The sequence below is a fragment of the Dama dama genome, chromosome 5 (genome assembly GCF_033118175.1).
Source record: "Dama dama isolate Ldn47 chromosome 5, ASM3311817v1, whole genome shotgun sequence".
Lineage (NCBI taxonomy): Eukaryota > Metazoa > Chordata > Mammalia > Artiodactyla > Cervidae > Dama > Dama dama.
The window spans coordinates 21,300,193-21,325,361 of NC_083685.1; the positions used below are offsets into that span (position 1 = coordinate 21,300,193).

General features: G+C 57.6%; 1 protein-coding gene across 22 annotated transcripts in view; it reads right to left on the reverse strand.

The window, feature by feature from the left end:
- NCOR2 (nuclear receptor corepressor 2) overlaps positions 1-25,169 on the reverse strand; it is a 233,181-nt gene that overhangs the window by 2,389 nt on the left and 205,623 nt on the right. For 12 of the 22 annotated variants that reach the window (XM_061142080.1, XM_061142085.1, XM_061142082.1 and 9 more), the window contains 18 exons: positions 22,093-22,243; positions 19,349-19,489; positions 18,899-18,985; positions 17,974-18,272; positions 15,789-16,143; positions 14,457-14,678; positions 13,634-13,885; positions 12,597-12,746; positions 12,313-12,462; positions 12,004-12,217; positions 9,098-9,639; positions 7,784-7,933; positions 7,472-7,617; positions 6,776-6,969; positions 5,756-5,905; positions 4,991-5,139; positions 3,552-3,605; positions 667-891 (listed from right to left, as the gene is read on the reverse strand). In XM_061142080.1, coding sequence (XP_060998063.1) covers positions 667-891; positions 3,552-3,605; positions 4,991-5,139; positions 5,756-5,905; positions 6,776-6,969; positions 7,472-7,617; positions 7,784-7,933; positions 9,098-9,639; positions 12,004-12,217; positions 12,313-12,462; positions 12,597-12,746; positions 13,634-13,885; positions 14,457-14,678; positions 15,789-16,143; positions 17,974-18,272; positions 18,899-18,985; positions 19,349-19,489; positions 22,093-22,243 — 3,631 coding nt within the window. The remainder of the gene's footprint in view (positions 1-666; positions 892-3,551; positions 3,606-4,990; positions 5,140-5,755; positions 5,906-6,775; positions 6,970-7,471; positions 7,618-7,783; positions 7,934-9,097; positions 9,640-12,003; positions 12,218-12,312; positions 12,463-12,596; positions 12,747-13,633; positions 13,886-14,456; positions 14,679-15,788; positions 16,144-17,973; positions 18,273-18,898; positions 18,986-19,348; positions 19,490-22,092; positions 22,244-25,169) is intronic. The other 10 variants (XM_061142102.1, XM_061142096.1, XM_061142095.1 and 7 more) reach the window with 6 other exon arrangements.

The window sequence follows — 25,169 nt, forward strand, 5'->3', positions numbered from 1 at the left end:
TGGCTCAAGCGCTCTCCTTGCCCAGCCCTTGCTCTGATATGTGGAGTGTTGATTAGGGACCCAGGCCCGAGGGCGAGCTGGCCCGTGTGGTTTCCCTAACTCATCTGATCTCCTCCCCATCAGGCCTGAGGGCCAGCCGTGGACATGCAGGGTGGCCGCCACAGGCACAGAGCCTACCAGCCTGGCTGCCCATGAGCCCAGGGGTCCCCTCGACCCACACAGAGAAGGTAAGGACCTCACTCCAGCCCGACTGCCCCCAAGGAGACACAAGAGGGGCCAGGACGCGGGCCTCTGGGGACCCGTGTCCGGCAGGGTTCGAGGAAGGCGGGGCAGGGCTCGGGCAGCGGCGTGAGTGGTTTTAGAAAAGCGGCAGTTCCTTCGTGCCCAGTGGGCAAGGGCGGACCCGGGGCAACTCGGACACCTGGGGGTGCCCGCCCGGCTTGGGGTTAGCCAACTCCAGGACCACGTCAAACACGCACAAAAAAATCAAGTCACAAGCTCCAAAGCTGGGGGTGGGGGGCGGGAGGCGGGGTGGCGTTGGTCAGAGGAACGTGGTGGAGGAGGAGGAGGAGGCTGCGGCGGGCGGCGGGAGGATTAATGACACCGGGGTGGGGACAGACGGGGCGGGCGGGGCTGGAGGGCCGAGGCGGGAGGAGGCCTGCAGACCTGGCGAGGTGAGTGCGTGTTCGCTTCGTCCGTCAGCAGCGGTTATGGGCATAGCAGCAGCGGGCAGGCTGGCACTGGCATTCAGAGGGTTAAAAGCATTGGCGCTGAGCGGGTGCTCTTCCCACTGATCATATTTACCCATGAGCGCCTTTCTAATAATAGCCTCCAGCCCCATGTTGGTGCTGGCATGTTCCTGCACCGCCTGGCTTCTGCAGGTCATGAGGCCTGGGAGAGAGACACACACAGGGGGGCCGGGGGGGCCAGGGGGGAGGGGGAGAGAAGCACAGAGGGGGAGAGGGAGGAGAAGAGAGAATACACAGTGAGCACATTTCGGCAAAGCCACGATTCTCCGTTTCCCTGTCTGCCCCGCCCGCCCTGGTGTTCCCTGCAGGGCGGTGGGGCGGGAGGCCTGTCTCTGACTCTCAGGGATTCCCGGTGCGGTGCGGGTGAGGGGGGAGAGGTAGGTTTTGGGGCAGTTACAAGCTCATCACCCCCCACCAAGCCTCACTTCTACTCTGCGCTCTGGGGAAGCGGAAGCCCCTACTGGCTCCCTAACCCCAGCTGGGGCTGCGTCATTAATTACAATCCAAGTGGCCTTAAAAACAGGGAGTGGGGTGGAGGGTGGGATCAGAGGTCCCTTTATTGACGGGAAAGGGCTGCGGAGAAACTAAGTCCAGCCTAAGCGCAGTGCTGGGCGTGGGGGAGTCCTTCCTTGGTTCCCAGGGTATGCTGGGGAGAGGGACGGGGGGAAGGTGACCAAACAGTCCTCCAGCCACCCCCACCTGGGAGCCCCCTGCCCCCCCGCCGGCAGCTGGGCCTAACTCTCCTCCCACGCCTTCTCCCCGCCCAAGGAGCCACGAGGAGAAAGAGGTGCAGAGACGGACGGTGAGGGAGGGTCGCAGCCATGCAGTTACGGTGCGTGCGGGGGTCAGGGCAGAGCTGGAGACAGTGGCCTGGCCGCGCCCGCCCAGCCACCCCAGCCCACAGTGGTCCAATCGACAGTTGCCCCCCCACAGATCCTTCCAGACACCCACTGCGAAGTCAAGCCCGTTACTCCTCTTTTTCTGTTTACCAGGTTTCCTGACCCTCTGGTGTTTCCTTGTGAACCATCCCAGGGACTTTTTGCAAACCCCGGGGAATGTGCCTCTTTGGGGCATTTTTTTTTTTTTTTTTGGTTAAACCAGACTCTGCTTTCAAAAACTGCCGACGAAGCTCTCTGCCTGCCACCAGGCAAAATTTTTCATGAATTTTAAAACTTCTGCTCAGAGCCAACTGTATGATTAGCAAGTCTGGCTGACCCCTGACTCATCTGTAAACTGGACTGCTGACTTCGTGACACGGCAGCTTCTAAAATCACATTTCCAAAGCAACTATCTGCTGTCTACATTTTCTTTTTCTTTTCTTCCTTTTACTTTCAAACTCATTCACAGCCACAAGACCCCTTGACTTTTTTTTTTTTTTTTTAAGCTGGGTCTTGGCCATGTTTCATCAGCACTTCAAATAAAAAAGCCATGTCCACCAAGAAAAAGGAAATTTTCCAACAGGGGTGATGGATGGGTAGAGGAGCAGAGAAAGCATTTATGATCCTACAAACTAAAACACTGGGAAGTGGAAAAAATGTGAGGGATACTGGTAATGATGGTTACTCTGTAGGTTAGCATCCTACGATCACAGATGAGCCTGACACCAAGGTCATGGGTACGTGATCTGACTGGTGCTTAGTCAGGAAGCTGACCACCGCCAGTTCTGAAGCAGGAGCTAAAGCAGCAGAGACTGGGGTCTGGGGGAAATTCCTTTGTTTGGATTAAACTGCTTCGAAAAAAAAAGTTGAATCTAATTTATATACAAGTTTTCACATAAATCTTGGTTGTTGCACATGAATTTCTACATACACATGCACCTGCATGTCTCAGCGACTCGGTCAAGGTTTGGAACATTCTGAAAACATCCATTTCTGACCATCTTGTTGTTTCGACCAAATTGCCTCCTCCCTGTTGCCTAAGGCTCAGCATTTAGAGGCCCCGTGGCCCCCTGATAAAATCCAATAGTTGTCTTTTGCTCACCCCGTTCCTGGAGCTGTGATGGCCCCCAGAGAAGGTCATTGTGACCCCCCGTGTCCCTCCCGAAGATGCTCCCACTCTGGCAGAGGGTCAGCCCCATCTGCTCTGGGCTCAGTCGTTTCATACCAGACACAAGGCCCTTCCCCAATGCCCCACCCATTCCTACAGAGGCAGCAGAAATGCACAGTGTGGCCCCTACTGGAGGCTGGGGGATCCGACTCCAAGGGCCTCCAACACATCATAGAAGGCTTAAGTTTCAGCTTAAAAACACATGTGGGTTTTACACTTCTCTCAGAATATATCTGTAGTGTTCCCCTAGCCTCCTGGCTGGTATTTTCAAGTAAAACTCATGCTCTATCTATATAAAATGCCCACCTGGACTCCAAGGGCAGCCTGTATGCACACAGGCTCACTCTCCATCCACAGACTCGAGTCTCCATCTGAGACCCCAACAGACAAGCCGGGTAAGTTTCTGGACAGCTGTGTGATTCTAACACTGTCCTAAATGCACCAGGAGGCCTTGAAATTGAACTCCAAATAGAAACTGGTTGCAGGCCTCCCCCCTCCCCTGCCTCCGGCCTTTTATGTGCATCTGTATCCCCACCGCAAGGTTTGTTTAGACCAGAGGAGGGGACGCACTTGAACGGAGAAAGGCCCCTTGTCACCACAGTTACAGCTGGTGTGGGGCCCAGAGACCTTCATGACCTCATCCCTGAGTCTCCTCCTGGGTCCAGACACCCAGTGTGACCTCCCCAGGGTGCATAGTGACGGGGGTGGGGTGGGAGGACAGGCACAGGGCTGGCGATCACCAGGATGGATGGTTACCTGCTCCGGTGATGGCCGGCATGTTGAAGATCTCCGTCCCCGGCTGGCCGATATCTGGAGGGAGACAATAAGGAGGGTGAGGGCGACGGGCCCACGGATCCTGGAAATCATCTGCCCCGTCCCCCTCACCCCACACCCCAACCACCTGCCCCGCTCCCGTCTGGTCTAGGCAAGGTGCGCCAGCCGGGAGCTTGTGCAACGCGGCAGGGCTAGTCTCGGTCCATGGGATTCTCCTGGCAACAATACTAGAGTGGGTTGCCATGCCCTCCTCAAAGGGATCTTCCTGACCCAGGGATCGAACTTGTGCCTGTTGACATCTACCTGCATTGGCAGGTGGATTCTTTACCACTAGCACCATCTGGGGCAGCACTTGAGAGTCTGTATTTCTCTCTATTATGTACGGCAGGCTGTCATACATAACACCACACTTGGCTATGTCTTGAGTCTTGGAAGCTTGACTACCCTGTGTGTATATGCTAAGTTGCTCAGTCATGTCTGACTCTTTGCGACCTCATGGCCTGTGGCTCTTCTGTCCATGGGATTCTCCTACAAATGGACCCTGAGGGCTTGTGTGGAGGTTCTAGCACAGCTAGAGGGGAGCACAGAGCTACTGATACACCCTTGACCAAAGAGGGGGAAGGCCATCCTCTTCAACTGAGCGCACAGCTCTGGGAGGCACACACATGGAGCAGTGAGGGAGGAAGGGGACACCTGCCAGCCAGCCAGGTCAGCCGAATCAACGCTGGTGATCAATGGGGTGACAGAGGTCACAGCCAGATGGCCTTGACATCCAAGATTTTGCATTCTGAGTCAGCTCTCGGGGACTGCTCACCTGCTGGCCGGTGCATGGCACTTGACAAGGTTCTGGATTTAACAGCCTGGGCCAGGGACTGTCTGTAGGGTTTTAACACCAGCCCCAGAAAAAGAAAAGGCTCTGCAAGGCCCTCGAGCTCCCCCCAACTAAAGAGCTCTTTGAGGCTGAAGATGTGAGGACCCTTCATTCATTGGTTTACCGGCTCATAGGTTCTCTTAAGCATCTGTGACGGGCTAGGCGCTATGCTAATAGAGGTGGGGAGCTGAGCTAGGACTGACATCCCAGGAACCACATAAATAGAGGAAAATCACAAATGTAAGGAACACTGTGAATGGGAGACACACGGAGTCCTGTGTGAGCGTGACCCCAATCTCTGGAGCCCAGCGTGAACTGGCCCATTCATGCAAATATTCCCCAAGAGCCCCCTCCCTGTATGCTGGGAATCATCCTGGGCACAGCATTCTGTGCCACCAGATACCTACAGTAAAGAGAGAGACCACCCCAGGCTCCTTGAACATGAGGTGATGGGCCAGTGGGAGAGGTGGTCGGCAGGTCCACCCGGCCAAGCTGGCCCCCAGCCCCGCCCCCCTGTCATCACGCTTCCGGGGAGGGGTGGGCCCCTTACTGTATTCTGGCTCGTTCCGGTTGTGGGTGTTCAGCTTCTTATTGATCTCCTGTTTCTTAGATTTGACCATGGCTGAATTGCTCTCGGTCAGCTTGCTGAAGAACGCTGGCGGCTGGCTGGTGTTGCCTGGAGATTTGGAGCCCATCCTGCTGTGAGGATCAGACACCCCAGGTCAGTTCACTTGGGGCTGAGTTTGCACACCCTTGATGACAGGGTGCTCACCACCTGAGCTGCCTTAGAAATTCAGAATGATGCTTCTCCCACCCCCAAACCTGCTTCCTTGGTCTCTTAGGGACCATGTCTCCTGAAATCCCCTATCCATGGGCTCAGGGTATCTCTGGAGAGCCTCAGCTGCCCTGGTGGGCCATACCTGTCTGCCTGCCACAGCCAGATGCCCAGAAAAAGGCTTGGGGAACCAAAATGGGCTCAGATCACATCTTCCCCTGAGATCAGGGGGCTTTTTTCTCTGCCTCCATCCCAGCCCTGGGCCCCAGCTTGGTCCAGCACATTTAACTCTTTAAATCTCAGGTCCTCAAATGTCGGCAACAGGGGCCCAGCCTGAGCTGAGAGACCCCAGCCCAAGACTCTGGAAGTTGCCATGGAGGTCTCTCAGGTTTCGACCTTGTTTAGTAGGTCTGAGGTCCTCAGTTGCACCCCGAAGCCCTTGTCAAGCCCCCAACTGCATAGCAGTGGACCGAGGCCACAGGTGGGCAAGGGTCATATTCCTGAGCACCCGGGGAAGGGGAGGGGCCGCCAAGAAGATACCTGGGCTCCATCTGCTCCCCGTCCCGGTACAGCAGTGGATACATGGTGCCCCGCGGATGCCCGGGCTCCACTATGCCCTCCGGTGGGGACACAGGTTCAATACCATCCTCGCCGCTGCCCAGGGCTGACGTCTTGCTTGGCTCTGGAGACCTGGGTAGAGAGAGGGTCCCAGCAGTGGTCAGAGCTCTGAGCTCTCTCTCTCTCGAAGCGGGTGCACCCCTCCCTCCACTCCCCTGCAAGCCCTGCCTCACTCTAAACCAGCGCTTAGCACCCTTTATTTTCCTGTAAAGGGCCAGATAGTAAATATTTCAGGAGTGATGGGCCTATTGTGGTCTCGGCTGTGTTCTTCTTTGTTTAAAAAGAATAACCCTTTAAAAATGTAAAACTGTCTTCAGCTCATGGACTGTGCAAGAACAGGCTATGGTCGGGATTTGGCCCCCGTGGGTGGCACTTTGTTGAACCTCTGCTGCACCCCCACGCCAGGGACCCCAGTATTCCTCCAAAGACATCCTGCCATCTCCTTTCCTCTGTGCGCCACCCGGAATGGCTCCCTCATCCTAGTGGAGGGCCCTCAGGGGGGCCCTCCCCTCTCCCCTCCTCTCTGACCGGGGGCCCCTAGGGGTAACCAGGAGTGCGAAGTGCATGTGTGCCTGCTAGGAGGCTGCTCTCACACCACACAGCTCTGCTTCGAATCCCAGCTCCTCCACTTACTGGCTGTGTCCCTGTGGGCAAGTGAGCTCACTGCTCCATGCCTCAGTTTCTTCATCTGTGAAATGGGGTAACACTGCCTACACTTCCTGAGGCTGTGGTGAGGATCCTGGTTGATGAGTGTGAAAGGTTTAGCTCAGTGCCGGGAATCCCCCCCGAGTGTGGTGCGTATATCAGCTAGGGGTCCAGTTGCTCTGTGACCTTGAGCCAACTCCCCGAGTTCCCTGAGCTTCACCCTTCCTGCAGCAGAAACCTAACGAAGCTCCTCGGTGGGGACTGGCAAGGGGCACCCTGTCTCCCACCCCTGCTCACCTCTTGCCCCCTTCACTGTGGGGTGAGCCACGGGCCTGGGCACCGTGGTCCGGGGGTGGGAGGTAGAGGTCGCTGGGTGGGCGGCGAAGGTCCAGGACAGGGCAGCTGGCTCCGGGGAAGGAGTAGAGGGGGGCGGGGAGGGGCGTGCTGAGCTGCTGCGGGTGGTGCCGCGTGTAGTCCTGCGTGATGACCTCCTGCAGGCCAAGGGTCGGGGGAGATGGGAAGGGTCAGGTGCCGGCCAGCTGCCAGAACCTTCCAGATATGATGAGGGCTGAGCTGAGCTTTGGGGGCAGAACCCTGGGGTGTGGTCCTCGGCTCCCCAGGAGCTTTGGGCCTGCCTATAGCAGCACAATGCCCCCAGGTGCATGGGGTGAGGCCAGAGGTCCCCAACTGGGCCCCGAGACGGGTCCGATTCAACTGGCCAGCATGTGTGAGGTATGGACTGTGGATGGGCTTGTGCACCTGATGCCCCATCAGTGGAGGAGGAGGGGGGACAGCTACAGCACCTGAGTTGGAGACGACTCTGGGACCCCCGGCATGACGTGCCCTTGCCAACCCCCAGATCCTTGGTTCGCCCCCCACCCCCACCCAGGATTCAGTTTACCCATCAGAGGACATGTGGACCCCCCTCCCCTCCCTTTCTCAGGTCCTAGTCCCGCCCCAGGTGCAAAGGCAACGACGAGGCGGGGTAGTTACACTGATGTGCTGCGCCAGGGTGACCACCCGCTGGTGACCTTTGACCCCCGGGGTGGTCTGGAGCAGCGGGCTGGACGAGGGCTGGCTCTCGGGCAGCGGCCGCAGGTGTGGGAGGTGTGCCGCCTCGCCGCTGAGCTTCCCCGGGCCTGCGGGCAGAGCAGGGCTGGTCAGGGCGTGGCCAGGGTGGGCAAGGCCGGTGCCCCCCTCCCCGGGGGGGGCTGCTGTCCTCAGATCCCGGCTTCGCCCTTCGAGCTGAGACTCCACCACCTCCGAGGGCCTTGGCCTCCCCGTCTGTGCGGGGCGGGACCCCACCTGGCTGCTTGTGCCGCAGGTCTCCCTCCAGGTGGCTCTTGTCGAGCTCCTCCAGGTGCTTGGGGAGCCCCTTGTCGTGGGTCAGGCTGGGCGAGCTCACGGGGCTCACGGGCTCCACCCCGTCGGGGCTGTAGCTGCCGCCGTGGTAACCTGCAGCCGGGCGAGGCCCGGAGTCAGGCCAAAGCCAGGGCCAGGGCTGCCCTTCCCAGCCCGCCCCTCCACGCTGGACGGGTTCCCCCGGGCCAGAGGTGGGGAAGATTTGGGCGGATGGAGAGCGGGAGTGAACCGGCGTGAGGGCTGCTGGCCAGCCAGGGGTGGGGACATGTCCAGAAAGGAGGGCGAGACAGTACTGCAGAGAGAGGTGGATGGAGAAGAAAGGCAGAGAACGAGACACACAGGCAGACAGGTGGAGGCAGATGGAGAGAGACCCAGGGAGAGTGAGAGACGGACAGCAACAAGGTGGGGAAAGGGAGACCGGAGACAGACCCAGCCGGTGGGGGCCAGGGGTGGGGATGAGATGGGGCAGGATGAGTTTCGGGGAAGGGAGTGTAGAGGCAGCGGATGGGTGGTAAGGGTGTGAGGTCAGTGTGGTGGCGAGTGACACTCGGATCGCAGGGTCATCCCCCGCCACAGCCCCCTCTCCAGCACAGAGGAGCCCTGAGCTGGGGCTGGAGGTGGGAGACAGGCACAGAAGACTCTCCTCTTCCCCGGGGAAGCTGGCTGGTGGGTCGGCAAAGGAGACACAGGGCCAGAGCATCCCCAAGACCCCCTCACAACCTGGGCAGAGGACGCAGGGGCCAGGTTCCCGCTCCTCCTGGGAAGCGGGGGGGGGGTGGGGGGTGTGCTCCTCTTTCCTCCCGGACGTCCCCCCGCACTGTACGCCTCGGGGGCAGTGGGGCGGGGTGGGGGAGGCATCCTCCAAACCACACACAGCAGCAGGCAAAGGCGTGGGCCTGCGCCCCTCCGCAGCCCCGCTCCCCAGACAAAGGTGCAAAGGGGGAGATGAGAGGCGCGGCTGGAGTCAAAATCACAGATCCATTCATTAAAGGAAAAAAAAGCGAAAATCCAAAAGAAAAAAGAAAAATCATGATAAAAACGATGTGCAAATGATGAAGTGCTCCCCTCTCCAATCAGAGGGGTGGGTAGGCGCAGCTTGAGGAATCATCAGAGCGTGCAATCGACGAAGACGAGTTTCAAAACAAAATACCAAAACCAACGAAAAATGGGGGGGAGGGGAAAAATAAAAAGCAGAGATCTGAAAATATCTTTAGGCCACAAGACGGGGTGGGTGGGTGGCGGGGCCGGAAGTCTTACCATCGCGAGGGGAGTCGTTGGCCAGCGAACCTCCTTCTCGCGGCCCTTTATCGTGAGCAATTTGACGCATGATTATCGCGTCTATGAAGGTGGCCGCTGTCAGGGTGGTCTTACCCAGAGAACGGAGTTCCAATTCCTGGATGGAAAAGGGTTTACTTTGAGTCTTTTCCCGGTGCAGGTCCGCGGCTGAGGCGGGGGGCGCCGGCTGGTCCGGGCTGGTGTGGTGGGATGCGAGGCTCTTCGCTGGGGCGCGGGCGATGGCCGCGTGGCCGGAGCCGGGGGGCGCCAGGGGCCGGGGCTCGGAGCCCTTGCCGGGGGAGGAAGCAGGCTCCAGCCCGGCGCGGGCTGGAGGCTTGGTGAGGAACGTGTGGCCAGCGTCCGCACGGGGCCGCTCGGGCCGGGCGACCCGAGGGGCCTCCTTAGGCAGCAAGACAGGCTCCATGAGGGTGGGGTAGACCCCATCGAGGGTGCTGCCCAGCGGGCAGTGGGTGGCGGGTGGGAATGTGGCAGCTGGGCGGACAGGCGAGGAGGTGGAGGTGGACCTGGGGGAGGAGAGAGGGAGGTCAGCAGCTGCAGGAGCCACAGCTGGGGCCCTTGAGGCCGAGGCAGGGTCACTCCCTCACTTTGACACCCTGAGGGGTGTCAACAGCTCCCACATTCCCCAGAATAAACCCTCCCAACTGTGGCCTGCGAGACCCCATGCCACAGGGCCTCACCTACTCCATCCCTCCATCCATCTACCCATCCATCCATCCATCCATCCACCCATCCATCCATCCATCCACCCAGCCATCCATCCACCCATCCATCCACCCAGCCATCCATCCACCCATCATCCATCAACCCAAAACCTCTTACTGAGCACCTACTATGTCAGGCACTGTTCTAGACACCAGGGATATGACTGTGCACAAAACAGTCAAAAGTGCCTTATGTTCTAGGTGAGGAGACACATTACATACAGGGTCATATAATAATATGATAAATTAAAGTTCTATTATTGTGGCAATTGCTTGAAGGTAACGATTCTGGGTGGAAAACAAGCAAACAGCAAGGGAGCTCTCAGGCATGAGTAGCGGGGTGTCTCTCAGAGGGGCTGGCATATGACCCAGAGAGGAAGTAAGCGAGCCCCGTGAAGGATCAGAATGCCAAGGGCAAAGGCCCTCAGAGTGGGTCAGGGTGGGTGGTTAGAGGAAAGGGCAGGGGTGCCCAGTACTTCCACCTCAGCCACCAGGGGCCACACAGGGCTCCTTGCTGTATTCTCTGCCCATAGTGCTCACCACACTCCAATGGGGGTGGAGCCGGCAACTCGAGAGTCCCATGCCTCTTCCTTCAAGCAGCCTTCCCTGATTGCTGCCTTGGTCTAGACCATAAGCCCTAAGAGGGCAGGGCTTGCATCACCATGTCCCCCATACCCAGCACAGGGCAGGAGACCCACTGCAAGCCCACCAGGAGGAAGAAATGCACAAATGCACTCACTCTGACCTTCAAGGGCTAGTGTAATTATCCCCACGCTGCAGATGAGGAAATAGGCTTGGGCATGCGCTGGCCCGACTCTATCTCTCGTTGGCCTCTCTCTCTAGTCCAAGACTTCCATGAGGAAGTCTTTCACTAACCCTCACCCTCAAGGGTCTTCCTCAGCAGCCACTGGGGAAGGCCTTGATGTTCCTGCTCCAGCTTCTCACCGGCTGTTGCTGATGGGAGCTCATGTCTGGGCACCCTGCTCTTAGAGTCAGGTGCTCCTGTTCTGTGTAACTGCTGAGACCTGACTCGGAGGACACCAAGACGATGCTTCTGGTAAATGATGTCATTTTTTTGTAATTGGAATTGTGGTGGGGAGGGCGTGATTTAGAGCAGCCAAGTGCGGGGACACTTGCACAAACGGACGCTTCATTTTGGAAGAAGCAGCTGCCTCCACACAGGTCCCTGGGCAGGGAGGGGCCCTGGGGAAACTCCTGCCCCCCCATCAGGCAGCTCAGCCCACAGGCCTTGGGCAGCAGTAGGAAGTGGGTCACCAGCGGGAACTCGGGCCTGTTGTGATAGGAAGTGGACTCCGGGGACCAGACACATCCGGGACCTCTGCAGATTCTCCAGTCTCCAGGGAACCTCTGGACTTTGTCCAGACAAGAGGCACCCGATCTCCTCCTCCCTGTGGGGCTCTGCTGAATCCCTGGAGGAGTGGGAAAGCCTCTCCTCAAAGCCCTCACCCTGTCTCTCCCTCTCTGCTCCACAGACTCCATTCCCAAACTCGACAACCTACTCAGCTACTTACCTATCCACCCACCCAACTCACCATCCACCTACTCATCCATCTACCTACCCAACCCCCATCCACGTACAAAACTCATCACCTCTCCACCTCCCCATCTACCCACCCACCCACCTACTACCTAACCAAACCCTAATCCATTCCTCCACTTACCCAACCCATCATCTACCCATTCACCCATCTACCCTCCATCCACCTACCTACTCACCCATCTAACCATCCAATTACTCACCCTCCCATCTAATCATCCACCTATTCACCTAGCTCTAACCATCAGTCCATTCATCCGCCCACTGTCATCTACCTATCTACCCACCCACCATTATCCATTCATCTAGTCTGCCATCCATCCATCTACCACTGACCCACCTATGCACCTACCTACTCACCTGTCATCCATCCACATAAGCGGATAATATCCACGTATCCAAATCTATTACTACCCATCCATCTAACCGAATCACCCATCAATTTACCTCCTCACCCACCTCTCTGCCCACCCATCGCTCACCCTCCCATTTATCCCTGGATCTACTGGTACCCTTGGACATCTCTCCTCCTGTATCCAGAGACCAGCACCCCTCTCCCAGCACCCCCTCCATGGGACTGTCCCCTCCCCCGTGCCAACCTGGCCCACCTCAGGACCGTGGGCGTGCTGGGCTCCACGGAGGTGATGATGCTCTTCATGCCCGTGTTGTGCAGCACGCTGGGCCTCTGCTGGATGGCGTCCTGGGTCCGCGGTGAGATGGGCGAGTGCTGGTGGGCGTGGGAGTGGGAGGCGGGGCGGCTGCTGCTGCTGCCCCCACCCCCGCCGCTGCCGCCGACGCCGCCGCCGCTGCTCTGCTCGGTGCCTGGGGGAGACGAGCTGTGCTGTCAGAGACCTGGAGCGGCTGCGAGGACCCCGCCCCCACCCCCGGGGCGCGGGCTGGGGGCTCGGCCGGCCCACCCGGTCTCCAGATGGGCGCGTGCTCCACCGTGGTGGTGGATGTGAGGATGGACTTCTCCCGCTCGCGTTCGCGCTCCCGATCGCGCTCCCGTTCCCGCTCCCTCTCGGTCGAGGACGTGGTGGTGGGTTTTGCCAAGTGAGTCGGGCCTCCTGGAAACCCAAAGGCCTGCGGCTCAGCTCCAGGGACAGGAAGCCGCCCCACCACCCCGACTCATCTTCCGGGATGGAACAGAGAGGGCAAGGCGTCTGCCCGAGGACACCCAGCACTGGGGTGGGGGCGTCACCTGGGGAGAGCGGAGAGCTGCTGAGCCGGCTGCTGAAGTGCTGGGGTGCGGTGGGGAGGTAGGCGAGGCGGTCCATGGCGGTGGCCGGCGTGCCTGGCGTGGGGGGCACCAGCACAGGCAGATGTGGCACTTGAGACAGGTCGATGATGCCTGTGGGAGAGGAGGTGGGGCTGGGGGCTGCAGCCACGTGCGGAGGAGAGGAGCCAGGCTGCCTGCTCGCTGGACCGCCCCACCCAGCAGAGCACCGCACCCTGAGAAGCAGCACTGCTGGGTGCTCCTCCTCGGTCCATGCCCTAGGTCTGAATGCCAGCTGCTCGGAGCCCCTCCTCCCTTTGCTCCCAAGCCCTGAAGCAGACGTCGCTTGCAGGTGGCGCCACTGCATACACTGCTGTGCCCCTTTTGCCTGTGACCCAAGGCCCTCAGTTGCTTGTATTCAACCCCCACTGTTTGAAATGCCTAATGGGACCAGTTTTAACAACCGGACCCTAACTAGGACTTGGTTGTTCCGAAAGAACATTCCGGAAGTGTTTCTAGAAAGTGTAATAGTCATGTGCAAAGTAGCCACGGGCTGGTTGCTCATCAAGGGAACAAGAAGTTCAAACCGCCTTACATTTCCACGTGTTTTTTTAAGGACCGCATACACCAACAGGACACAGGCACATGCACAGCCTGTGTGTCACCCAGGATGCAACCACACGCAACTCTAAACCACGGGCAGTGTGGTGGTTAAGACGTGGGCTTTCATTGTTGTGGACCTGGGTTTGATCCCTGGTCGGGGAACCAAGATCCCACAAGCTGTGAGGTGTGGCCAAAATATATTAATGTTGAAATAAACCACGCGCTGGGTCTGTGTGTGCTCTCAGCATGGTGACACCCCCTGGGCCTCTAAGGGGACCACTCTCGGCAAGAACACGTGTACAGGTGTGGGCACACACGTGTCCTGTGTTTTCAGGAACCTGGGCAGACCAGGGATAAGGCCGATTCTGGGCAGAGGGTTCTGCCCGCCCGTGTGCCTGGCAGCGCCCTGCCCCACCCACCTCGCGGGCCGGTGGCGTAGTTGAGGGCCAGCGAGGACTCTCGGGGCGACAGGCCCCTCAGCATGTCGGCTCGCTGGGCCATGGCGGTGGCCGCGTTGTGGTGCATCTGCTGCGAGGTGATGTAGTCGTTGATGATTGTCTGGCGGTTCTCCAGCGCCGCCGTGTCGGGGTAGCCGCGGATGAGGTAAGGCGGGTACAGGTGTGGGTAGGTGGGGTTGGGGGCCAGGTGCCGGGGCAGGTAATAGGCAGCGGCTGCCAGGAGAAAGGGAATAAGTTCAGGCCGGCTCACACCTCGGCTGGGAATGCCCTTCTGCCTGTCTTAATGCCTCCACAGCTTCTCCCAAACACCCCCACAAAACAGAATTGAGAGCCTTGAAGCAGAAAAACCCTTGCTCCCCAACATACAAGAGAGTGCCTCTTATTGATAATATTCTTGGGATCAGAATTCACCCAAACACAGGGTATTCGAAATGTGGATCACAAAAATACCTAAGGGCTGTGTCCTTTTACACAGATTTTCAGATCATGTCTGTTGGGGAACACACACCCTTGAGCCCTCTTTTGATACATTTGCAATTTTCAAGGTGCTGGTAAGTCTCACAGGAAAAGAAAACCACTGAACAAATGTTTAACCCAGCATGACCCTGAGACCCTCCAAGAGAAATTGTTTCTCACCTCAACTGCTGACATGACTGCAATGGTGGGTCCCTCCCTCTCTCTGCCCTGCATGCCTGTTTCCCCTTCTAGTGGAGCCTAGTTGATGCCTGAGGAGCCCCTGGGCTGACACTGATGCTACAGGGCTCCCTGGGTCTAGGACAATTACCTGCATCCAGAGGGATTCCTCGGGGTATGGAGGTGGGGTCGAAGGCCAGCGGGATGTGGCCGCGGTACAGGTCCACGCCGCTCACCCCCCGGAGCAGGTGCTCGTAGGGCGAGATGGGGTGGGGGTGGTGCTCAGGCACACTGCTGTGTGGGGACTTGGCAATCTCCCGGGGCGTGGATGTCAGCTTTCGGTCCTGGGATGCCTTGCTGGACGAGAGACTGCCTGTGGGGATGAGCCAAGTGCGGATGGCATCAGACCTCAGACATGGGTGTCCCACCCCCTACATGGGGGCTGCCGGAGCTAGTGCTTATGGGAAATCGTTTGAGGAGAGGGTCTCTGGGGTTCCAGGAAACCGGGCTCTTCATCCATCCATTTGCCTCAGTTCATTTTTCCTTTTACTTACTCATTCACCCATTTGCTTCTGCTTTTTATTCTTTTTAAAAAGCTCATCCATTCTTCTGTTCCCTTTTCTGCTCATTCATTTAATCAACCAAAACTACTTATCATGTGTCTATGATAAGTCTAGTACTTTCTAAGAGCTGGGGCTCCCCCACCAAACAAAATAGGAAAATCCTGGCACCCATGGGGCTGACATTCAATGTAGGAGACAGATGATCAACTAGTCATCAAAAAAGAATTTCAAAGTAATAAATGCTCTGAAGAAAAATTTAAACTGTGACAGAATGTGACCAGAATAGTGAAGGGGGAGGGTGACCATAAGAAACCTCCCTGATGATGTGACATTTGAACAGAGTCCTGAAGGGCAAAAAGAAACCAGTTAGGTAAAAATCTGAAGCGGGGAGGGTGCATTTCAGGCACAGGGAAACTGCATGTGCAAAGGTCCTGAGCAAAGAGAGCTGAGTGAGGTCAAGTAACAGAGATAAAGCTGTGAGATGGAAAGGCTGGTGGAGCCAGATCCTGCACGGCCATGGCAGAAAACGGTGATTTTTTTTTTTTTTTAATCCCCTTAAGAGCAGTGAGAAGTCACTAGAAAGATTTAAGCAGAACAATGGCATAACTGATGTAAATATTTCAAAAAAGTATTCTGGCTGCCGTTTTGGGGAGCAGATTATAGCAGCACAAAGGAGTAGTCAGGGAAGCCAGGTGGTCTGGAGGCGGCAGAGAGATGCGGAGAATTCTGAGGATGGTTTGGAGGCAGAACCCACAGGTTTGGCAGGTGGGCTGGATGTGGTGGCCCTGGAGATGCTCCTGAGCTAAGGAGTGGACGACTGTGAAGCAGTTCTCGGAGACTGGAGCCCACGGCGGCCCCGCCCCGCCCCGCCCTCACCCCACCCCCGTGTCCCGCCCCTCCTTGCGCCCTGCCCCACGCACCCTCCTGCAGGCGCGGGGTGGGCTCCCGTGTGGTCACTGGTGATCCGCGGGGTAGGTGACCGGCGAAGGGCGCCGCGTGGTCCTCGTAGGTCAGGGGGCTCTGTCGCGGCTTTCCCAGCTCAGGCACGATGACCGGAGCCCCCCGGGTGATGGAGCCCCCCGAGCTGCTGACGGCACCTGACCGGCTCTTCAGGCTCTCCTCGTAGCAGGCACGCTCCAGCGCCCGGGTGTCGGCCATCACGTCCAGCGGGTGCACAGACGGGAACGTCCGGCCTGGACTGCCGATGATGGAACGCACGTCGTGCTTTTTGGAGCCAGTGGAGGACGTGCTGGTGTCATACTTGAGCGGGGTGCCCTGGGGGAGGGCGGGGAGGGAAGCGGGGGCGTGACCACCAGCCGCACAACCTCTCTGAGCCTCAGTTTCTGTGCTATGCAATGGGAGGGACATCTCACGCGTCTGAGGCAGGGGTGCAGGGCTTTGCTAAGCCTAAGATAAGCCCACCTGCCCGCCCCTGGCCCCCAGAGCCACCTTGGGGGCTGCAGAAGCGGGCACAAAGTGTAGAGGTCAGCCCTTCCTAGAGCAAGTGGGGGACCCTCGGCTGGCCCTTGGGGTTTGCTGGAAAGAAACTTAATACCCCCATGAGGGCAAATGCCTTCTTTCCATCAGTCTGGGACCCTCCTTGATCCACCCAAAGTCAAGCCAGAAAATCCAGCCGTAAAATCCAGTTTCACCACCCTGAAGTTCAAGTCTCAGAGGTCAGGGCTGAGGTTATGTCTGCTCTTGGGCCAGAAAGGGCAGCTGAAGGAACAGGGATCATGGATGAGACTGCAACCCAGCTGCCTGGGAGAAGACCCCACCCTGTCTAAGTAGGCCTGGGAAACCCAGGATACAGTGGGCATGTAAGAGAACTCTGTTTTTATTCAGGAATGTTTTACTTATTTTCTTAAGAAGGGGAAATGCCCTCATTTTAGAAAGAATATTCTAGAATCAGACTGGCCTCCCTTTTGGATCTATGGTGGACTCTTGCCAGTGACTCCACAGTTGCCTGGAGGCTGAGCACCAAACCCAACCCTTGGCCTTCGATGGCCTTCCTACCGCTCCTGCCTTCTCCCTAGGCGCTTCTGAGCCTTGACTCAACTGTGATGCACCCTGGACACCTCCCTACCACCTCTCAGCCATACAGGCCCCCATGGATCTCATTCTCCTTCCTTGTTCACATCTCTGACCCTGTGAAGAGACAGTGGCCCTTAGGTCCTCTAAGGGACCAGCTCCTCACAGAGTCAGAGTTCATCTTCCCCTTCCAGGATGGGGCTTCTGGGGGGCCCAGTTCCACAGGCAGTGGTTAGTTGCAGGGGTGGAGTGGGGCTGCAACCTGGTGGAGGAGGCCAAGACGCAAAGATGTTACAGATGTAAGGACATCTGGATTTGAGATTCACAATGGCCATTTCCTTGCTCTGTGACCCCAGACAAGTTGCTTATCCTCTCTGAACCTGTTTACCCACCACTAAAATGAGGGCACCTCACAACACTGTTGTGAAGGTTACATAAGTCATGACGCCAAATTCTCAGGCAGCGAGCACCTGGCTCACACTTAGGGTGCAATCAAGCTTTATTACACCTAGCTCTGGGCTTTCAGCAAGCTTCTTGACCTCTCTGGGCCTCAGTTTTTCCATCTGAAGAATGGGGGTGATGGGTATGACTTCGTGCTCAGATGCTTCAGTTGTGTCCAGCTCTTTGTGACCCTATGGACTATAGCCTGCAAGGGTCCTCTGTTCATGGGATTCTCCAGGCAAGAATACTGGAGCGGGTTGCCATGCCCTTCTCCAGGGGATCTTCCCAGTCCAGGGATCAAACCCATGTCTCCTGCGTCTCCTGCATTGCAGGTGGATTCTTCACCCACTGAGCCCCGTGGGAAGCCTGAGTGTCAGGCGGATTCTTCACCCACTGAGCCCCATGGGAAGCCTGAGTATGACTCTCCTGGGCTGTAAATACAACTGAATGAGATCATGAGTATAATATAAAGCCCCTGCTATGGCCCCTGGAATGGATGTAATGACAGGTCACCAGTGAGCAGCTGTGTGACCTTGGGTATGGCACTCAGCAAGTCCGGGCTTCAGTTTCCCCATTTGTAGGGACCAGAGCCATGCCTATCGGTATCCTCTGCCCCGACCTGGGCCCCCGTACCTGCGTGATGGAGCCCTCCTTGAGCGGCCGGGGGGCCAGGGGCAGCTCGGGCGTGCGCCGCAGCTCCTCCCGTGGAATCTCGTGGATGGAGCGGCCGGCCTCCTTCACCGTTGCCACCAGGCCCTCGTGGGCAGGCTTCAGCTTCAGGGGACCCAGGGCCTCCAAGGGCCGGGCCTTGTAGGCCTCAGCCAGGTCCCGAGGGGGCGGAGGCGGCGGTGGCGGCGTGCCCTCGCGCTTCAGAAGCTTGGCCTCCCGGCGCTGGTAGTCTTCCTGGGCCTCCACGTAGGACCGTGGGATCCCTGCCAGGGAGGAGGGGGCGCTGACCCGTGTACACTTGCCTCCCACCTTGCTCATCCTAACCTGGGGCCTCCACACTGGCAGATTCTGAAGCCTGACTACCTGGGTTCAAGTCCTTACTTGTTGTGTGACCTTGAGCACATGACTTGACCTCTCTGAGCCTCAACTTCTTCATCTATAGAATGGGAATATTAACTGAAGCACCTCACCAAGTCATTCTTATTCAGTGGGATGATACAGATACAAAGCATGTTAAAAAGTATCTGGCTTGTCGCTGACCAGCCAGGAGAACATGGGTGTCTTCCTTTTGGAGGCTGTTCCATAAGATGATGAACAGAGAGCACTTGGGGTAGCACCCAGCACAGAGCACAGGAGATGCTCAGTGAATGACAGAGTGAAGGGTGATGGGTAGTAGTTTGCTTTCAATTTTTGTTTTCATCCCTTACTCTGCCCTTCAACCTACACCCGTACCTGTCATGTACACGTGTGTTACACGCATTCCCTGGGTGCTCACGGCACTCTGGCCTGCCTCCCCTCCCCTGCCCATCTTGACTGTAAACCCGAGGGCTTGTTGCAGCCACCACGAGGGTGTGGTGGCTGGGCACGCCGGGAGCAGAGGGCAGCGTACCTTGCGTGATGGAGCCTCGGATATGGTGCTGCTCTTTGAGGTGGTGGGGGCTGTGTCGCTCAGGCGGGATGGCGCGGCCCATGAGACCTGGAGGGGGCGGGCGACAGCATCGTCTCACGGCTCCCTGACCCGGCCTTGGGCAGTGACCGGTCAGAGTCAACATACAGCCTCCGCTTCCCTCTAGCCACCCAGTCCCCGAGATGATGGTGGGGCTGGTGGTGGCGACAGAGGACCCAGCTGGCAAGTGGCCCGTTTTCTAGGTCCTTTGCTACCTTCAGATGGAGCCTCAGAAACACCCAGCCTCAGTTTTCCTATCTGTAAAGTCAGGATAACTATTCCCACACTCCGTCCAGGGGGAGCTGATGTAACCCAGCAAGTGGGGAAGCCCCCGGGGCAGGTCCTATGGCCCCCGCTCCACCCCCAGAGTAGGGAGCTGGGCAGGGCACACACCTTCGATGCTGGCTGAGGAGATGGCCCGGCTGACGCGGCCCTCCATCATGTCGTAGGTGCGCTTAGGGGCGGCCGTCTCGTGGGGAGGGCCCGAGCTGCTCCTCCCGTCTTCCTTGGAGCACTGGGACACGGACATGCCACCTGGAAACCAGACCACGCTCACGATGCGGGGCAGCCCCTGGGAAACTGTGTGTACCGAGCCCAGTACCAGCAAACTGGCAGGGCCGGAAGGCAACAGCGGCTCAAACAGACCCTCGTCACGAGGGCCCGTCGGTCCCATGGCTGAAGCCGGGCCCAGCTGAGCCTTCCCGCAGGAACCCCTAGCCGGCAGTCCAACCCAGGGCCTGCTCTGCTGGTTGGTAGGTCTGAACCTTTGCCTGTCCAGGGGCATGTGAGTCTGTGCACAAACGAGCACTCGCGGGAGTGGACATGTGACATGAACGGGCGGAACCACATGCACGTGAACAAGGATGCACCAGCAGAGTGTGAACACGCAGGGTTGGCACAACCATCTGTGTGTGTCAATGTGGGTCTGTGTGTGTGTGTGTGCACATGTGTGACACTGTGTGCGCACACCTGTCCACTGTGAACAAAGTGAGGCCACGTGCAAAAAACTATGTGCATCTGTGTCCACGTGGGGAGAGTGTGTGTCTGGTTGACTGTTGCTTGGGAGGGACAAGGAGGGTCCACAGCACAGGTGGCCTCATCAGGCCAGGCTGAGTCCAGAGGGCGGGCACATCAGGCTGGGCACACGGGTGCCCTACAGGCCAAGGGTCTGAGCAGCTTGAGGAGAGGGGCCCTGAGGAGGCCATGGTTTGGTCTTGCCCATTGGGCTGGGGGCTTCTGAGTCGGCCTCTCCTTCCAGGGGTGGTGGGGTCCACAGGTATCAGAAGCACGTCCCGCACGCCCCAGGCCGGCCCCTTAGGATAAAGGGTGCCCTGGCTCTCACGGATTTCCATCACGACCCCAAAAGATCCTCAGAGCAGGAGCTCCTCCACGGGCTTACAAACTAGTGGCCAGCAGATAGACGGTATTGCCCCTCCTAATTTTTCTCAAAATTGATTGCTGATGTTTAAACACCAGGAGATGTCAGATAAAAATGCAGAGATCAGAAGTCTGGCCGGCGAGCTCGCACTTGTTACAGGGCGACAATCAGCTGTCGGAGAACAGAGGCAGGGGCCCCTGTAGACACAGCTGTCACTCTCAGGGTCGCCACAGTCTCCTCCCCGCCATCTACCGCCTGCCGCTGGCATCACTAGTCCCCAGGCCCCAGGAAGCACATGAGAAATGAAAAGCCTTGACGGACACCCGTTCTACGGATGCTAAACCTAAGGCCTGTAGGGTCTCAAGAACTGATCTGGAGGCCTGAGCTGAGATGCCACCCAGGCGTCCCTGCTCACAACACCTCGACTGCCTCTCCATCCGCCCTTCCCAGGGCCCCTGGCCACCCCCCAGGGCACTCAGCCGGGTACCAAGGTTGGCACAGAACGCAGCTGACAGCCTGTCCCCAAGGCTGTCTCTACCACTTGGCAGCAGAGAGAGGCAAGTGCCTGAGGCCCACGGTACCACCTCCGCATCCCAGGACCTGGGGGGCCGTGGGGGCTGGGGGCTGGGCCGGTGGAGGCGGATAGTGAGGAAAAAACACCCGCCCATTATAGCAGAAGCAATTTGCAGCCCTATGGCTGCCAGTGACTGAGAGGGGCGCCCATTAGCGGCTTTTATCTCTGCACCCCTGGGTGCCTGAGGCTGCCAGGAAATTGACATCTCAGCCCTTGATTCCCTTAATTCCTTCCAGGCAGGGCTCCCGGGTGGGGAAGCGGAACCCAGGGAGGGTGAGTAGAGTGAGGAGCACTGAAGTGGGGGGCCCAGGGTGTAAGGGGGTGACGCGTCACCGGTTACCGCCCCTGCCTGCCACCCTCGTGCCGTCAGAGTGCAGCCTTTGCCAGGAGTGCTGAGCCAGAGGCCGAGGGGAGTGAGCTGGGGGCTTCTGCTCCCTGGGTCTGTTCCCCCACTCACAAGGCTGGCCATGAGTCTGCTTCCTAAACTGTAAAGAACTAGGCAGAGGTGGGAGGCAGCTAAGGCCGATCTTCACCTGCTCTGACTTACATACCTACAGGGACGGGGAGGTCACCACCTCTCTGATTGTGCTTCCTGGTGTCACGTCAGCCCTGCCTCGCGAAGAACTCACCTCAATGGGCCAAAGACTCTCCCCACCCCCGTCCCAGGGCTCCTGTTCTCTGAGGGGTACAGAAGAACCATTGGACACCACTGTACCTCAGCTCCCACATCTGTAAAATGGAAAGACAGTCCCTCACCTCGGCTCTCAACCACACACAGCTGATAGGAAGGCAACACACTCCCCCAGACTTGTTTTCTGAAGACAACTGGCTGCCCTTTAAACCCAAGCATGTTTTCTGGAAACTTCTCTCTTGACCAGCTCCAGAAACACCAAAGTCTGGGGTTTGGTGAATAAGCCACAGTGGATACAGACAGGTTTAATGACAAGATTAACAAGGTAACTTCCCATTTGCACCTGGGGGGGTGGGGGGTAGTTGTCCTGAGAGCCTTCTGAGGGGGGGCTTCGTCTGCTGGACCCCCAGTAAACATCCGAACAACTACCACCAGGTCCCCATTGGTCCTCTACCTCAGGAGTCCTTGCTGGACATCAAAGAGCCCTGAATGGGATGGCCTGGCCAGCCCCTGCCCGCCCACCAGCTTCTCACAGCCACGGCGGCATCACTCACCCTCGTAGGATAGCACGTGGCCCTTCTTGCCCTCGTAGATGACGTGGCCCTTGGGGAGCCCATCCTCCCGGCTGCGGTCCAGGCGGCTCGGGCTGTCCTCACCGATGATCCTGGTGATGGTTCCCTTGTACAGGACATCGGCCGGCGTGCCCTGGGGGTGCGGGGGGGGGGGGGGGGGTGAGCACCTGCAGGCTCTGGCCAGGGAGCGCACCCCACCCCCCCACTCGCCAGACATGACCCAGGACGTGTGCACGTGTGCCTTCCAAATCCACACAGGCACACATGTGTATATCACGCATATGTGTTCATACACATGCGGCTTCAAAAGGGAAGGCAGAGCGAATTCCCTGGCGGTCCAGCAGTTAGGACTGCATGCTTTCACTGCCAGCACCCAGGTTCAATTCCTGGTCGAGGAACTAAGATCCCGCAAGCTGCCATGTGACCAAGGGAAAAAAGACAAAATGGGGGAGGCAGAGCCCTCCAGAACACAACCACAAGGAACAAACATCAATGACACTAATAATAAGATCTGAACCCTGTGCAGGTATCAACTCATTTAACCCTGGTAACAGCCCTGAGTCAGGTACTACTGTGCCTATTTCAGATGAGGAAACCAAGGCACCAGGTAGCTTCGCCCAGGGTCACCTGGCTAAACGGAGGCAGAGCCAGGCTGGGAAGCCAGGCAGCCTGGTCCCGGGTCTGTGCTTCTACTTATACTATGTGAGTTGTACTTTCTCAGAGCCTGGATGCTGGGATGTCAGTCCACGTGCCTGTGATGGGTCGCTCCCCAAACGAGAATGGGGACACATCAAGGCGGGACACCAGAGATCTGAGCTCTGACACAGGGTTTCTCAGCTTCGGCATTGTGACCTGCGGCGCCAGATGCTTCTTGTGGTAGGGGCCATCCTGGGTGCTGCAGGAGCGCCCCCTACCCCGGCACCCTGGGCTCTACCCACTAGACGCCATGTGATCCCCTCAACCTGCCCCCCCAGATGTGACAATCAAAGACGCCCCCAGACACTGCCCAGTGTTCCCTGGGGGATAAGATTGCCCCCGTCAGGAACTACGGCCTTAGGGGGAGTGCGCTTCCTATTGAGGGGTATATTCAGGCAGACAGAAGATAGCCCCATGGGGTAGCATCCTGCCTTGGGTGACTTCCAAGAACATGAGTGTGGGGGTCGGAATATGAATCTGGAGTCAGACTGCTGGATGGCAAACAGCAGCTTTACCAACAAGTTGCCGTGTGACCTTCGTCAAGTCACTTTGCCTCTCTGAAGCCTCAGTCTGTACATCTGCAAAACAGACACAATCTCTGTCTACAATTCTTAAAGGCACCTGGCACAGACAAGCTGTCCCCAGATCAAGACGTCTCTCTTCTCTTTCTATGAATCCAAGAGCCGATTCAGAGATGTGAGTCTGACTGTGTGCCAAGCCCGGGACTGGTGCCCTTCGAGTCTCCCCATGGGAGCATCTCTGCCAAGTAACATCCTTCTGTGGGGTAAGGGCAACAGCTGGCACCCCCTGGGCTTTTATCCCAAATCCTGGTCTTCAAGGAGGAGAAAAATGAAATGCCCTAACTCCAGACAGGTCTCCCCAGATGTCTCAAAGCAGGCACCCTAGATAGGATCCCCTGGTCACACTTTAGAAGACTTGGGCACAAACAGCGTAGAATAAATGGGCTTTGGTTTGGGTGACAGTCCAGGGGTGGGCAGTCACCTCTCTCCTCAAAGGGCACAGGGCAGAGAAGCCAACTGCAAGCCATCAGGAAAGGCCTCTCCTCTATGTGTGTGCGAGTTTGTTTATGGGTGTGTTTATGTACGTGTGAGTCTGTGTGTTTGTGTTTCCTGCACAGATTTCATCACCACCTGGTCGAAAGGCTGTGGGAAAGTCTGACCCTCACATGTTTGGCAGCTGCCACCCTCTGCCAACAACCATCACAGGGGTGTGAATGACCGACAAGGCTCAGGTCACGGCCACCTGGAAAGCAGAGGCCGATGGATGCCCAGGCACTTCAGATGTCAACCTTTAATCCCAAACCACTCTATGAGAATGACTCAGCAGGACTTCCCTGGCTGTCCGCTGGTTAAGACTCTGCACTGCAAACGCAGGGGCGCAGGTTCAATCCCTGGTTTGGGGAGTTAAGATCCCACATGCCAAAAAAAAAAAACAAAGTGACTTAAGAATCCCTACTCTATATGAGTACTGATACTGAAGCTCCAATACTTTGGCCACCTGATGCAAAAAGCCGACTCATTGAAAAAGACCCTGATGCTGGGAAAGATTCAAGGCAAAAGAAGAGGGTGACAGAGGATGAGATGGTTAAATGGCATCACTGATTCAATGAACATGAACTTGGGCAAACTCCGGGAGATAGTGAGGGACAGGGAGGCCTGGTGTGTGTGCCTGCTGCATTCCATGGGGTTGCAAAAAGTCAGACACAACTGAACGACTCAATAGTAACAGCTCAGTATGAGAATGACTCAGCGAGAGACATTTTTACCAAAGGGGTTTCAAAACTGACTCAGGGGCCGTCGGTCGCCTGCCTGGGTGAGTGTGCGGCAGGGTTGCGGCTTGAGTGTCTGTGGCCTGCCTTTGGCCCTGGGTACCTGGCAGCTGCCTTTGTAAGCTGGTGATTTCAAAACTGACAGGTCTTAGAGAAACATGAAGCCTGAGGGACCCCCCTCCGTGGTGTGATCTGAGGCCTCTGGGGTGCAAAGACACCTCACTGTCAGAGCCTGTGGCCTGAAGTTTCATCATTAAGACACGTGTGGGAGGGAGTGCTCTTCCCCGGGCCCAGAATGCTGTTCCCTGAGGTTCCTGCAGGGCTCACACCTCTGAGTGGTCTCCCCCAGCTCCCCTGTCTATGTGGCCTCGGCAGCATTGGATGCTCTTAATCGCAGTGTTGGACTCAAAGTCTGAAATCACCACTCAGTTTTCACCTGACTGCCTCCCTCTGCTACCCTGCCAGCTCCTCGGGGGGGCTCGAGGTTTTTGCTCAGCACCTTAAATGCCTGGCTCCCAGGAGAGATGAATGCTCACAGAACAAGTGGGTACCCCCAAGAAGCCACCCCATCCAC